The sequence below is a fragment of the Hirundo rustica genome, chromosome 3 (assembly GCF_015227805.2).
Source record: "Hirundo rustica isolate bHirRus1 chromosome 3, bHirRus1.pri.v3, whole genome shotgun sequence".
In the NCBI taxonomy this organism is placed as follows: domain Eukaryota; kingdom Metazoa; phylum Chordata; class Aves; order Passeriformes; family Hirundinidae; genus Hirundo; species Hirundo rustica.
In genome coordinates this window covers 69,515,438-69,531,639 of record NC_053452.1, presented here as the reverse complement: position 1 = coordinate 69,531,639, position 16,202 = coordinate 69,515,438, and the positions used below count along the sequence as shown (strand labels likewise).

The following is a 16,202-nucleotide window of genomic DNA, read 5'->3' as shown; positions in this document are numbered from 1 at the left end:
TCTGTTGGCACACCACACACTGCCCTTCTTGTTTTCAGACAATGTTTAGAACATTGTCTGAAAACTAATACACAGAGAGACACACAAATACACACAGGTCTGGGTATACGTATATAAAAAGGGAAATCACGCTAGAACTTACAAAAGATGCTGTAACTCAAAGAGCAAAACATCTTTACATGGTGTCTCGTCAGTGTTTCATTAGTATCTAACCACTCTAGTGCAGCACCCTCAATCTCCACTTACACCTGCTTCCCTCAAATTAAGCTTCTTCCTAACTTTGAGTGTGCTCTGATTCTACAACAATTGTAGCCTACCATTTTAAATGCATTTTCAAGATCCAAACAGAAAAAGACAGAAAAAAAAACCAGAGAAGAAAGAATGGAAATGTGTATATGCTGCATAATAAAAATAGATCTGTACAGAAAATGTTAATTTACCTTCATTTGTGTGGTCAGAAGAACTCTTCGAAGACCATCAGTATTACATCCCCTCTTGTGGCCCAGTTTCTGAGCTTTTGGTCCTGTAAATATACGAGTGAAAGACTACTTAACCTCAACAGTATTGTCTAGGCATTAAACAACATGCAAGAAACAACAGAACCACTTCATTAACATTACAAATATTACATACAGAAGCAAATACAGCTTTATCCTTTGTCAAATCCAAAGCACAACTACTACAATGTGGTATTTATGGACATTTAGGAACATAAATAAGTTACAAAGCCTCACATCATTATAATCTTGAACACTGCAATGTTATTCACACTCTACATTGAGATTATTTTTGGAAAAATACAAGCAATATAGTCAATGAGATAAACCTCCCCCAAATAAGCAATGCTTCTAAATTAAGCTTTTAACAAGCACTTCAGAGTTCAGATACTAGAGACTATTAGGAAGCAAATGGATGTTCTGCTTCGAGACGTTTTCAACAATTCAGTAGTTACTTTGATAATAATAAACAGAACTTTTCCTTTCAAAAACTAGTTTTAATTTTTTTTTTTTGCAGTGAGATATAAATTTTTTCTTATTATGTCAAAAGAAATAGATTCAGATTTGTATGTGTGTATTAATATTAGAATCACTTAATGGATTACCTGCAGATAAAGGAGTAAAACCAAGCACTTCAGGTATTCCACCTTGGTTTTTTCTGGGCACAATGGGTGTACTATGTAGACAAATGGATTCAGAATTTCCAGGATCTTCACTAACTGAAAATGGGGATGTGTCAACAGATGCCCTAATGTCCTGTTCGTTGCATGGAGAATTTTGTGCACTGCCAACATAATTTCCTTCCACAGAAGACAAAATAATACCCTGATTTTTCCACTCTGTGTCTTCTAAACTGGACTGTTTAGGATCTGGAGATGCCACCTGCTGCCAAGGAGGAAGCACTGGAGAATCTGGCGAACTGTAACTGACATAATAATCTTCCTCCTCCTCCTCCTTATCATGTTCTACAGCTGAAGTAGTGTGTGCCTTGCTTTCACATGAAGTTTTATTAGAGTCTGTGTCATTTTTAGTATTTACAGAAGTTCCTATAGTGCTTATAGACTTATCACAGGTTTCCTTGGTATGTGTTTTTGTATTTTCTGCCACAGTGGCAGGAGAATTCTTTGCAGGCACAATAGGTCTTTCATCTTCCACGCCAGACAAATTCAAATCTTTAGCTACTTTTATTACTTCTATAGATTTCTCTTCAGACAATACTGCAGAGCTGAAATTCTCATCTTCCTTTGCCAGCTCAGCAGAATGACTCTTAGGCAATTTCTTGAAATGTTCATACTCTTCTTTGGCATGGAGCCATATCTGAACTTGCTGTTGGCTTGGAGCACACTTGCATGGCATTATAACTATTTTTTTGTCTTCACTAGTTTTATGGCTATTACTTTCTCTTTTATTAACAGCAGAGTGACCATAATGAGGAGGAGATCCTGGTCTAGGACTTTCTGTCATTGCTGAAAATGCAGTCTTCCAGAGTCGCAGACCTTCTAATGAGAAGTCCCCCTCAAACTCAAGGAGGTTATTTGGAAGTCTGGTTTCCACTGTGAGAAGCCGCCCTCCAATCTCCCTGTGAAGAAAAGCAGTTCGAATTACTGTTTCACTCTAAACCACACTGCAGACAGTCCTCCACATGACAGAAAAGCAGAGTACTACTAACTAGTTTTCTCACTAAGCAATTCTCATGGGCAGTATTTTTATTTTACAAACCATGAAGGCACATTCCCACTTACTACAACAACACGCAATAAAAAACCAAAAGTATCACGGAAGCAAATGGGTATTTGGACTGGAAGCACAGTAATTTTCAACTTCAAATGGATGTACATCAGATGGAATCTTTCACATATCTGTGCCACATAACAGCATAAAATTGTTTACAGGAATAAATTAAATTTAATATAATCACAATCACATGTAAACAGAAATGCATTTAACCCGGTACCTTGGCTTTTCTGGAGCATCTGAAGGATTGCTGCAAAATGGTTCCTGATAAACTGTTTCTGCAAGATCATGATCGAGCAAAGTTGCCATGATTTCTTCACGACTGGGTGGGGACATGAGAGGCTTAAGAATGTGAGCAGTACGAGGTGTAAAGCTTCCATTCTTCGATTGTGAGGGAGAACTGGTTGATCTTGGTGAACTATCTGGAGTTGGAGTTAATGCTTCATTGTTTCTTGAAACATGTAATTCTAAATCCTCAGAAGCTGCATCTATAAGTTCACCATCAGGTGATGACAGTAAGGATGTAAAAGAGGTATTAACTGAATCAAGTGGTTGACAGGGTTCAAAAGTGGTTTCTTTTCTAATGTGGCTTTGAATCCAGTCTGAGCAGGTTGGCTGAGAAAGATTAAGAAATCTCTCTTTATTTACTGTATTTCTATTCAATTTGAATTTTTCATTTAAACAGACTTCAGTCTCTTGGGTACAAGAGGTATCAATAAAACTAGATCTAGAAGTTGAAGAAAGAACAGTTTTCCTCCACTGACTATGGCAGTGGTTCTCGCTACTATCCAGTGGGGTCTTCTCAAAAAGCTCAGGGCTCACGGAACCAGACCGTATCCATTTATTTGTGCTTGAAGAATGTTGCTTTTCTTCTTCAGATTTTTGGTCATTATGACATAGAAAGTCACTTTCTGTTGTTTGTCCAGAACCAAGATCCTGAACTGCATCACTCAAGAATTTCTGGGGCAAATTTTGATCTGCTGGGACAAACTGGCTTGCAGAATAAAAACTGCAAAATCCACTTTGTCCTATAGTATTAATATCAAAGTTGTAATTGTGGTCTGGAGATAAGCTGTCTTCAAGTGAGTAACAGCTTTCAAAACCAGGGTCTGAAAAAAAAATGGGGCTGTCATCAGACACAGAATGATCAATGCGGCTAGTAATCGGCTGGCTTGAAGATTCCAGTTTTGGAAGTTTTGCTGTTTTTTCTTTAGGTTTTGTGCTCCTGGGAGCACGAGATTTTCTTGATGATGTGACTGACCGTGACCTTTTGATGGCTTTATTCTGTTCAAGAGGGCACGGTATGCCCTTGTTCAGCTGTGGTTTGTCCGGCAACGGCTCCCGTGTAATACTGGCATTTTGAGCTTTCTGCTGTCTCTTTTGGAGCAACTCCTTCAAAACAGCCAGACCAGACTGTCCTTCACCAAATGCTGATGGGGCCAATATATTCCTGTTTTTATACTGGGAGATGGGTTTTGGTTGCACGGTTGCTTCTGACAGAGGCCTTTGTTTTGTGGTTTCTGGTTTGAAATGTGACATATCCAAAATAAATCCTCTCTGATCACAATTTAACTGTTTCACTGGACTCTTCAAAGATGTTACAAAACAGTTTTTAGGCAATTGAAGTGCCCCAGGGTTTTCCTCAGATGGCTTAAGAATAGAAGAACAAGGATCAGAATGCTTGGATGCCTCTGGTAAACAAAAAATCTGCTGTTGATTATTGTCTTTACAATGCAAATAGTTAGCGGTATGTAATTGATCCATCTTTGCTGTGTCCAGAGACTCATGAGTTTCATTTAATTTCCCAGCTGGTGGCAAATATCTGATTTGCAAATTTTTAATCTCTTCTGCTTTTGGAGAAGTCTTATCTTTTGAGATATGAGCATTCGGTGTTATGTGAGTTGAGTGATTAGATGGATCAAATATGTTTTGAATGAGAGCAGAATCCTTCATTCTAAATATAGCACTCTGAGTCCTGGACCTTTGAGCGCTCATTTTTGGTACTTCCCTTCCAGATGCCAAGGGAGTAGATGCAAAAGATGAATGAGGGTCTTCCCGTGGAGCAGGCAAACACTGTGCATCTACAGGCTTATCAATTTCCATCAGAGAGTGAAAACAGCCCGATGAATTACCTCGTGCATCAGCTGAAGGGAGCTGTGCTGACAGGAGATATCCAGCTGAATACCCAGTAAGAGGACTGTCTTTGAGGTTGTGAAGTGGCTGAGAGCAGACAGAGTTGTAAGAAATCTCACGAGGATCTTGATGTTTCAGCACAAACTTGACTTCTGCAGTAGAACGACCATTTCCTTTTTCATCTTTAAATACAACACGTTTTCGTGAGGACGCTTTTTCAGCCGTTTTTTGTTTTGTTCTAGGTTTCTTCTTTCCATCATCTGGTGTTTTATCGGCCTGATTGATCTTTTTCTTTTTCTTGGTAGATACAGTGGGGCTAGCAAATTTCTTTTTACATTTCTTAACCTGAGTTTTTGCTCGACCGGTTTTTCCTACACTAGTATTAACAGTCTTGCTACTGTAGATATTGGGCACCCTACTAAATAAAGCTTCTCTGTCCAGGTTGGTCAAGATTTCTTCTGCTTTTGGATCAGTGGGAGACCAGCAGCGAGGTGGAGATGTGTTTATTGGGCTTGTGCTTCTCTCAGAAAGAAAACCTAACTTAGACATAACATCACTATAGTTACAGTCACAGTCTTCAGCTTCAGCACTGTAGGAGGGCGAAGGAGGAGAAAGAATTGTATGAGTCCTTTTTCTGAAAGATAAAGTTCTTTTAATATTTGTACTACCAGTTTTTTGTGGTTTTCCAGCTTTTTTCTTGGTTGACTTATGTTTTGCTTTCCTTTTGTGACTTTTCTTTGGTGTTAGTGGATAAATAGGATATTTGGTTGCAGGAGAGTCAGGAACTTTTGGCCAAAAGTCCTTTAAAGGTGCAAGCTTTTTATATAAATTCATTTTTTCCTCTGTGAGTACTACTCTTTCCTCACTAGAATCTACTTTCCCCAATTTAACAAGCATATTTTTTCTCCCTCTAAATCTATTGATGATAATATATTTAATAATAACAGGTGGCAATTTTTTAGAAAGTTTTCTACGCTTTCGAGACTTCTGAGACCCATCCAAACTTTCACCACTTTCTATCAGTTGAGGTAGATTAATTTTTGAGTTGTGTGCGACAAAGCTCGATTCACTGTCCTCAGTCTCATAATTTACCTTCCGTTTCGTTCGGAGAGTGTATTTATTCCCACACAGTCCAAATGACTGGTCAGTTTCAAGAGATCCGTCTGCAAACTGGCAGTCAGAGTAATTAGCAGTACTTGTAGGCATTTTGTTTTCAAAAGCCTCAAGAGGAACTTGAACTAAGTCACTAGGTAAAGCACTATCCTTACCAGGAACGTGACTACAAGCATTACCTTGTGTATAGCAGCCTTCCTTCACTGATGCAACATCATTTACACTTGCAGGCTCCTGACGATTGGTAAAACTATGCTTCTTTTTATTCAGTTTCAATCTGGACTGTTTGTTGCCCTGCTGTAATTTATATGTCACGGGAGCTAACTTCTGTGGTCGACTGAGACAATTAGAAAGAACAACACTAGGAAAGAACATATAATGTGCTGCTTGTTGACTGAGGCTTGGCTTTTCTGCCTTGTGCTCCTGAAATTCTTCATACCTAATTTTAAGCTTATTAAGGCCACCTTCATCAGTGTTATTTTCAAGTGAATGTACCACAGTTCGACTGCCTCCTGAACAAGATACCAATTCACAATTTTCTGTAGCTGTTGCTGGAAAAAAACTATTTATATTTGTACTGCTGGATTTTTCATTTACTTCAGAGGACATTTTACCTTTGGAGTGGCTCATATCAGAGAAGTTATATAAGTTTTTATTCAACATGTTGTCACCAATATGGCGGCCCACATGCATAAAAGAGACATCCTTTTCAGCCTTTCTAATGCTAATGTACTTCCTACTAGGTATTGGTCTGTTCACTGATGAAATATCATCTTCATAGTCAAAAATATTATTTCCACATGAAGAAACTGGGAGAGTGTCTTTCTTGTTACTCTCTTTGTGAGAGTTTTCTGCATGGGTACTATTGCTGAATGGAGTCGGGTACTTTGCTGAGTAAGTGCTTTCTTTTGTAAGAGAATGGACTGAAAGTTCAGGTCTTGTTTCTGTGTTTGGTTGTGAGAGGTCTTCTACAAAATCTTCATTATTCAAAACATGGTTAGAAAGGGCACTTGTGTGTTTACACTGAAAAGTAATTTTAGCAGAAGATGGGGGTTCTAGTGTAGCAGCATCTTTGTGAAAGATTGAGGTCTTTACAGACATTTTGCTTGTTGCAATGACGGAGGAGTGAGTTCGAGAACTTTCATTATTCAAAGGATTGTCTGAAATGGAAGAAAAGCAATTTTATTCTAGTTTTCCTGTAAAAAAATAACCTAAGGCATTAAAAATTTTAATAGCACTTTCCTGGAAGCCTTCCCATCCAAATAAGAAACAAAATGTTTGCAAATCGCATTACATTTATAATCATGACAACTAGAGATCCTGACTACATGAGCTGCTTTATCAAAATCACATCATCTGTACATCTGTCTCAGGCATTTTGTCAGTTATTCTTCAATGGCAGACTTGCATACAATTGTCAAAGATTTCATGCTGACTTTCTGTAAGAAGGCTCTACGATCACTTTCAGATAACTATGTAAAACCAGACTGAATTCTAGAAAAGGTTGTACCCTGCTTTGTCCCTGAGAAGTATGTATACTCCCTGGCTCTGAAAACAAACAAAAAACCCCCTATTTGGATGACGTTCCCCATGCAGAAAAGTGACTGCACAGAAAGCTGAGTAGTACTGTCTCACAACATGGCAAGGGCTTTGTATGAACTGTACTGTGCGCTAAACACAGGTCGTTTCCTGCACTTCTATAAAGCAGAACAATACAGCACCCATTCAGGTGTTTATGTAAGAAGCTTCCACCAGTTAGTGAGATCCTGGATTCGTATCTATGTATTAATGTTCCCACGTAACCTTAAGATCAGCAGGTGCTGTGGTAACTTGTCCTGTGCGGACTCATCACAAGGTATATGTGATAATTTTAATCTCTTTCAGTGATATTTTCACCACATTTATTGTGGCATAAGTATGGACAGGTACGTGGTAAGAAATTAACAAGTGAATGCTTGCTCGTAACTTTGCTGAACAAGTAGTTTGACAGCGGTTGTACCACTGCAAAGAGGCAGCTACCACAGAGCACTCAGCACACAGACATTTGTTCATCTGTCCACCTCTTTAGCTGAAATGTTGAAGGAGATAGGAGATATGAAACATGCTATATGACCTGGAAGCATGTGCTGCACACTGATGTACTAGACTGGGGATCTAGCCTTTACCATAAATCTCAACCAATTTGGGGATTATCTTAGATTTATGCTGCCTTCATCTTAGCAATTTATTTGCTGCTGGCTGAGAAAAATAAAAGGAAGTCCCAATCTGCTTCTAATAACATGCATACAAAGAGTCCCTGAGTTGTGAAACACAGCTGGGAGATGCTGCCTATTGCTCTTTGAGGGTAGGAGTCCACAGAATGAATGAGCATGATTAACTTAAAACTCAGAAAATGAGAGTTTAGTGGTCAGGTGTCAACAAACATCTGGAAAATACCTGGCTATTCATATATAAAAACTGCAAAAATACTTGTCAGTCAGTGAGATCATATGGACACAGATTCATGTGTGGATAGGCATTTTCTAATTTAGATGACCTGGACTGAGATCTGTTTTGAATTTACTGTTATCTCCTATTATAAGAAATCAATGTAAAAGTTCACATTAATGAACTTTCTAAGCTGACATTCCACATGTGATATTTCACATACTTAAAATATGCTAAATCTAAACAATCACCGAAGAAACAATCTCATTAGCCAGCAGCATCTCTTACTACAACAAATTAGAAAGTATGGCAAATAAGGAAATTACAGCTGTGTATCTGACAAAAGCAAGTCACATTAGCAGTACACCAAATCATGTATCAATCCTACCATTATACCTATAAAAGCAAAGGAAAAAGCAAACTATGTTTTAAACACCGAATACAAAAGAATAGCTGTGGTTATCTAGAATCTATAATCTGTCTCATAAGATCATACAGTTCACTTTCTTAATTGGATATTATAATGTGACATGCAGATTTTCTAATGAAACAAATAATATTATTTATATATCAGCCTAATCTCAAAGTGTGCATTCTGTTGACTAATGTTATTTGGTCAAAGACAGCATGTCATAAAGATGGCAAAAGATCTCTACAAATTAATTTGGTTTTTTTACAGATTTTGAAAGGCAGCTCCCTTTGCAGCAGCTTTGCCGCTGCATAGTTTTAACTGAATCCCAAATGTGAACATCCAATCTGTGGAATGAAGCACAGGCCCAAATGCTCACTGTATTTTAGCATGTGTGGCAAATACTTGCAAAGAACCATCTAAATCTACGCAGTAATACATTTATTATTTACAATAATCCTAGGACAGTAAATTATCCTACAGAATCATTATTTTTAATATCATATCTTTTTTCCCCATAAAACTGATTAAATTATGTCCTTTTTTTGATAATTGATATAATGAGAAATAAAGATTCTGGTAATTCATAGAGGGCATTGACATTAAAATACATTTATTTTTAAGGAAGATGTTAAGGGCCTGCTTCTGCAATCTGTTGAGAACTTTTCCTTTCCAATTGAAACAATTTCCTTTCCAAATTGAAACAAGAACTAGCAATTTGATGTGAAAATGAACTAGTCAACTTCCAAAGCTGATTTTCTATTTACTTACCACCATTTTCATCTGCAGTTCCATCTAACTGAGGTATTGAGAGATTACTTAGGAGCATATTGTTACCGCTCCACTCCATTTCTTCCTCTGAAGATGAATCCTCTTCTGTTGAACTTCGATGCATACTTTTACCAGCTGACCTGGAGGAAAGTGAAGGAACTGATGCATAATACTTCTAGAAAACACCATGAGCCACAGAGAAGATGAAACTCAATGGAGTTTGGTGCTACGTGGTTGTGTAATTTGGGGGAGCAAAAGAAAACAAACAAAAATTTTGTGACCTTTCTCACTGACAAAGTCAAAATATTATTCAATGTTACTATCTGAGGAGGCAACAGTAGTAGCCAATCATTTTAAACTGACTTAAGAAGATTCAGGATTCACTGACTTAAGAAGACACAGAGAAGGCATTTAGATGGCTAATTTTAGTTCAATTTGACTGAGATTTAATTTCATTGTTCCAAAGTACTTGAAATTTGAAGACTAAACCAACTATGCAAAGTTACTTCAGTTTAATTGTTAGCAAACAAATGTTTACTTTTTTTTGTTCTTCTTTTGTTTAAGTAATCTTTACTGTATTATAACAATTATCTCTGTCAGCAGGCTTAACTAAATCATGACCAAAAACTATGTTTCATTCCACCTCTCACTGAATATTCTGAAGCAGCCGTTGTTAATACTTAAGCTGGTTTTACTAAGTTAACTGTTCTACACTACCATGTTTACAGTCATAAATTCACTGGGGGAAAAAAAAAACAACAAGAAGCAAATCTACAAAGAAAAGCTTCTATGATTTTTTTTGTCTTTTTAAGGTAGCATGCTTTATATGGACGTGGGGGAAGGAAGAATATAATAGAAAACCACAAAAACCAACTCCTCCACTATAACTCTACAACCACTTAGGAATTTGATTTCTCCTTTAAAATAAAGTGTGAGATGGACAAAATTCTTAACAGAAATAAGCTATTCTGTGGCTACACAAAAGAAATCCAGATACATATTAAGGAACTGAAGTTTGGTGTTTTTTAATTTGTTTGTTGTTTGTTTAAGTTTGTGTAATAGCTTAAAAAATATAAATACCAATGTTTTCAAGTTACAGGACGGAAAATCTACAATAACCTAAATATAATTTACCTTTGCAGAACTCTTTTATGACTGTAGTTGACCAGCATGAATTATACGTATAGTACCACCCCAGACATCTAATTGTCAGCACGGAGCTAATTTGTTAGTTCAGAAACAACAGGCTCAAATGCAACCACATAATTTTCACTCAGGTCTGGAAGCACGATTTGGAGAATCAAGTAACAAGCACAGTTAGGTACAGCCTCCATGATCTAAGTGAGCTTAGTTGTCCCTCTTCCACGTTCCCAAAACATGGAAAAGCACAGCACAAAGCAATCAGCTCAATACGCAACACAAAACTGGGGATGCTTCTTCCAACCTGAATTATGCTGTGAGCCCAGGTAAATCTTTGTCAACTTTAGTAAACCAAATCAGATTGCAGATGACTTCTACAGGTAACTTGGATTTCTCCTCATTCAAGCCCATCAGTTTGGATTCCAGGAAAATTTATGAAACACACACACACACGATACCACCATACATGAACTAGCCTAGGTCTCGGTGGGCTTTTTTCCCCAGTTCAATACAAATCAAACCCAAACCATTTAATTCACTCCATAGGGTGTGGTTACTCCTCATTAGCTCAACAGATTTTCTGACATAATGTAAGACTGGTAAATGCTAACAGAGAAGCCATAGTATGGATATGCAAGGAAGCCACAAAGATGGAATGAGCCTGAGCAGAGTAAAGTCAGAACTATCATCAGACTCAAATCGGTTTTCACGCATAAGCAGAATCATGCAGGGGGCAAAGATACCCATGGCTTGTTTCTGAAATCATTCCAAATTCTGTAGAGATCTCAGTGAAACAGAATTTGTAATTCCTTCTGAACACAAGTTCGCTCCCTCTGGAAGCATATGTACATTTTCCCTAGTGTTTTCTGTCTGGGATTAAGGTGTAGGTATGTAAGCAAGATATTTGTGAGCCAGCTCATATGTCTCTTGAGTTTTTAAATAGGATTCTTTACTGCATGAAAGCAGTTAATTGCTTCAGGTTCCTACCTGACTCCTGAAGTTGTACAGTCAAGCCCATACAGAGCTGTGCCTGAGCTAATGAATTCTGCAAGACACAGGTCTTCACAGTAAATACCACTAAACTGAAGCTTGATGTTAAGCGTTTTGAATGGAAATTTCAACTTTTCAGACAACTGTGAGGCAAAAAAACCCATAGCAAATCAAAGGTCAGATAGGATAATTAGCTTTAGAGATCAATTATCTCTAGAACTAGGAGTTCAATCAACTAACTTTTGTTACAACCTTAACGTACCTTTGGGAAACAGAAGCATTTTTATACCTCTCTGGCTCTCTGAAACATACTATGATTAAAATTTCTGATGTAGGAAAAAACCCAAATATAAAAATGTTATGTCTGTGAAGTTCCTCATACTTCAAACAGACTTATAAATATCAGAAAGTGTGCCAAAAGCAAGGGTCAACAGAAACTGGATATAGCTGCTTTCAATGCCCGTCAGTGCAGACTGTACAAGAGGTCATTACAACCTGAAAAGGTGTTCCAAGAATCTTGGCCTTAAGTATATTGAAGCTGCTGACCTCTAGCAGTCAAGCAGCGTGAGCAACATTTATATTTCAATTTAAGCTTTGAACATGGAAACAAATCAGGTCGCTTGGTCAGTCTTCATATGAATACTTCTTAAATATTTATTTTAGTAATAAAAGAAGTACAACATACACTGTTAACGTCTGTATCATATCCAAGGCGTGACCTTACAAGCAAGTTACCAGTAAAGGTTTTCTTGTATTTGGACTTGTAAAACAAAAAGCCTACTTAATTTTTCCTCAAAGAGTAAACCAGAAGCTTATGTTTGGCCAAACCTAAACACTTATCTTTATTTCCAGGTAACACTGGAAACAGATGATTCACATCATCATCTAAGCAACTCACATTCTATCCCAAGATCTGCACAGATTTTTCCATGTTGTCAACAGAGACCACTTTACATCTCATTGGGCTCCTAGCATACTTGAAAACAAGGCAGGAGGAAGTAAAAAATCTGGCAGAAAAAGAATATATTAAGGAAAGAAAATACATACCGCCTTTTTTGCCCAGGCTCTTCCATGCTACTGTCCCACCTCTGGGACATTAGCAAACTAAGTTCCATATCTTCTTTCTCACACTGTGGCTCATTTTCCTCATCATCACTGTTTTGAGAATTTCGCCAGCTTCCAAGAGAACGATGGTGAGAGAGTGTTTTTTGATGTCCCATCTGATATCCGTCATTCTCCAATCCAGCCAACAGATCAATCATGGCCTCATCAGCACTACTGCCCACTGCAGAAAAAGCCCATACAAGTAGAATCTATATTTTGTTCTACTTGTAAATGACTAGTTACAGTCTACCAGTGTAAAAAAAAACAACAACAACAACAAAAAAAAAAAAAAAAAAAAACCAAAAAAAAAAAACCAACCAAAAAAAAAATACACCAAACCAAACAAAAAAAACCAAAACAACAAAAACAAAAAACCCAACCAAACCAACCAACCAAAGCCCCTCACCATTTAAAAATCTACTACTTTATTACTGTCTAAGGCAATGCATGCTACAGAAACAAAGCTCTTTTCATATCTTTTTTCAAATTTTATGGTTTATCTTTTCTAGCTCTGTATCTAAAACTTTGACAACTTTTTTTCTGCCCTACTCTTCTGATTATACTAGATTTAGGGGACGCACTTCTTTCTCTCCACTCTTATTACCTCCTCACATTCAGTAAAGCTTCACTCCTCCCTTTAATTTCAGCTTGAGAGACAGCTTCTGAACCACCACTGCCTCCTCTTGCTTAATAACTGCATTAAGCTTTGTTAGGCATTTCTTTCTGAATCACTTGAGGACTTTCAATCACTGCATCTTGTGAAAAGGGATGCTGATTTTGACCAACTATTCCTCCTTCTCAGCTTTGGCTCCCTTTTCACATCACTGTAATCTGTTCTATTTCAAGGTTTCTCTGAACACTGAAGGTTTTACCTGATTTCACTCCTCTCCTAATTTTTGTATTTTATTTGACCCAAGCATACAGTAATTTATGCACTTCCCTTCTCATTTTTTATTTTTTTTCCTAAAAATCCTTCCAAGTCACAATTTTTTCTCACTCATCTCCTACTTACCTATCACCGGACCTAATAAACAATTTATGACCTCCAGTCTATCAGGCATCTTTGTTACTTCTCTCTCCTTCTCTGGCTGAAGAACTACAATCTCTACTTTCTTTCCTTGGGAAGCATCATATGATTACAATGATCTTGAGAATTATAAAAAATAGACCTCAACAGTGGTGAGAAAGGCATTTTTCATATTTTGCAAAGGCTTCACAAGATACCATACAACCCTTTACAACAGAAACCATCCCCTTTTCCAAAGTTTTTGAATTAATTGACTTTCAATTATACTTTCTGTTCTTGGCTCCTTTGCCCATTGTGAGGCTCATCATTAAACTCCAACCTCTACTTCATGTTAATTTGAACCTTGGGGCGTAAATTCACAGTGAATAGCAGAAGTCATGGTTCACAGTCCCTCTGGCACTACAGCTCTACTAGAGGAATAGTGAACACTGGTGCAGGCTATGAGGGAGGGAAGAGACACAAATATGCACCACAGTTATTCATAGTCACACAAGACACCGGGAATCCGCATGACAAGAAGAGAGGAGAGAAAAAAAGACAAAAAAAAAAGTAATATAATCTCAATTTGATTACCTAGTCACTGGAAAAAAACCAGACCATTTCAACACTTCAATTTGGTTGAGCAATTCAAATGTACAGTCATAGGCATACCCTACAAATCATTTTAGCCACCTCGGCTCATGTTTGCCAGCTCCCACAGAATTTTTTAGAGTTCTTTCAATAAATCCAAACCCCTGCCCATAAAACTTCTATAATCAAATTCTTGCCTATTCTCTGCAAAATAAAACAGCACTACACTCTTAATCTACCTTCATCTATTCATCCACTCCCCCTTTCTTGGCAAGAAAAGATTTCAAGGTTGTATAGTGTATTACCCACAGGCATATATTGTTGCCCAAGCACATACTCATACCTTACAGGCATCAAAAGAAATGGAGGCTACTACTGGTTTTAAATACTCCTCCCTGCCCCACACTATGTGGTTCACATTAACATTATACATTATGTTTACCAAAGAACATACATATAGATATATCATGAACTATGTGCTTTTCATCTCCTTTAGGGTATTTGAACTATTTCTACCCCACACAGTTTTTCATACAAGTTCCTTTATTCATTATTTTATTGTTGTTTCCCCCTTGTGCCACTCACAATTTTACTGTCATGATTTTTCTCCTCCTCTTAAACATTTTGCTTCTTCTTTCTTTGACTTCAACCATTTTTTCTATCTAAAATTTGGGAAATGCTCTGCTGTAACTTGCCTCTCATTATCAACCTACTAGTGCCCTGTATCTCCAGACAGCTGAGCTTCTGAAGACAGATCATACACATGTTTTCTACCTTAACTGTATGAAAGATGCAGCCAGTAACTGCAGGAGTATCGTGGACAGACAGTCAAAATCATCTTCCTTCTGATAGTTTTAGCCAGATAGCCCTAGGAGCGTAAGGAAGAGCAATACCCACAAGAGACTGCATTGAGCTGACCTGGCAAGAGGACAGGGCTTACTGAACCAGTGAAACACAGCCTCTACAAACACAGTCCTGGTGACATTTCTTAGAAAACATAGGGTGTGTGTTGGTGGTGATAGGGCATGTGTGTATGTGTGTGAGAAGTCTCAACCTGTTTGAAAAATTCCTTGAGATAAACTACTTTCTTTCATGATGGGTAGTCTAAGAGAACACAAAGACAATAAAATAGTCTGGAAGAAAAGACATTCCAGTCATACTCACTGAAAACTGTAGTCTGACTCAGTCTTTGAGACAAAGGCTGAAAGCTCTGACTGTTCTCCACAATGTTTAAAATTGCTTCTTCATTAATAAGTGCTTCCTCTTCTTTATCAGTAGGCATCCTACTGGAGCCTTTAAAAGAAAAAAAAAAAAAGAAAGAGCATAAAACTTCTGAATCAGAGACATCAATTCACTATTAAAACAAGCCACTTCAGAATGGATTTTACTATCCAAGTATATTTCCAATATTTGCTGTAGCAATTTTAGAAAGGCTTACTCTAACAATAATAAAAATAAAACCAAAACTACTCTTTGGTTTTTCATAACTAAATCACAACTTGCCCAGCTTACTTCTGTTAATAGTATAAGCAGTTAAACCATGGCATAGATTTATACCTAAACAATTAGGATATTAAAAAACTCACCTTTGCTCATCTGTTTATCGTCATGCACTTCTACTGTATTAGCTGGTGTACACGGAAAGGCTTCAGGAGAAAGTACCTCAGAATGTAGTGTTAGCTCAGCAGAGAACTCCTCTGATCCATTACTGTAGTCCAATGATCCTGATAACGTTCTAGTTAATTAAAAAGCAAGTTTTAAATGCATATTTAAGGTTTGCATAGAATACTATATTTTGTGACAAATGGCTAAACACTTACACAGAGAAGTCATTTTGCTTGAGAATTTCTTTAAGTCTCTTCTGAAAAAATTTTTCACTCTCTGTTGCTGGCACAAATCCACGGTCTTTAAAATTTGAAAAATATTTGTTATTCAGTTTTACTTTGACCTCTCAACACAGAGAGCAGCTAAAATTACTGATTTTATTAGGAAAAGGCTCAAAGTTGAAGTGCCTGCTAATTTTCAGTGCCAAATCTGACTTTCCAAGTTTATTAAAAAACAAACTTCAAAACACTTCACATACTCCCACTGATCTCATTTGCAACTCTGAGCACCAACAGCACTTACAAACCATGACGCAATTACGCCAATGTGAGCATCCAAGAAAAATCAGAGAACAATATAGAGAAGTCTGGCTTATGCAGCCTGAATAACATTAGAGACACACAGGAAAAAAGTCAATCAGAAAGTAGTCTGCCTTAGCCAGGAACCTGCCTCTTTCCTCTTT

General features: G+C 37.4%; 1 protein-coding gene across 2 annotated transcripts in view; it reads right to left on the bottom strand.

Annotated features, from left to right (window-relative positions):
• REV3L (REV3 like, DNA directed polymerase zeta catalytic subunit) overlaps window positions 1-16,202 on the bottom strand; it is a 115,381-nt gene that overhangs the window by 38,164 nt on the left and 61,015 nt on the right. The window contains exons 8-15 of one of the 2 annotated variants that reach the window (XM_040058603.2): window positions 15,736-15,820; window positions 15,502-15,650; window positions 15,080-15,208; window positions 12,262-12,499; window positions 9,085-9,224; window positions 2,452-6,637; window positions 1,103-2,076; window positions 441-523 (exon numbers count right to left, since the gene is read on the bottom strand). In XM_040058603.2, the coding sequence (XP_039914537.1) occupies window positions 441-523; window positions 1,103-2,076; window positions 2,452-6,637; window positions 9,085-9,224; window positions 12,262-12,499; window positions 15,080-15,208; window positions 15,502-15,650; window positions 15,736-15,820 (5,984 nt within the window). The remainder of the gene's footprint in view (window positions 1-440; window positions 524-1,102; window positions 2,077-2,451; window positions 6,638-9,084; window positions 9,225-12,261; window positions 12,500-15,079; window positions 15,209-15,501; window positions 15,651-15,735; window positions 15,821-16,202) is intronic. The other variant, XM_040058604.2, reaches the window with a different exon arrangement.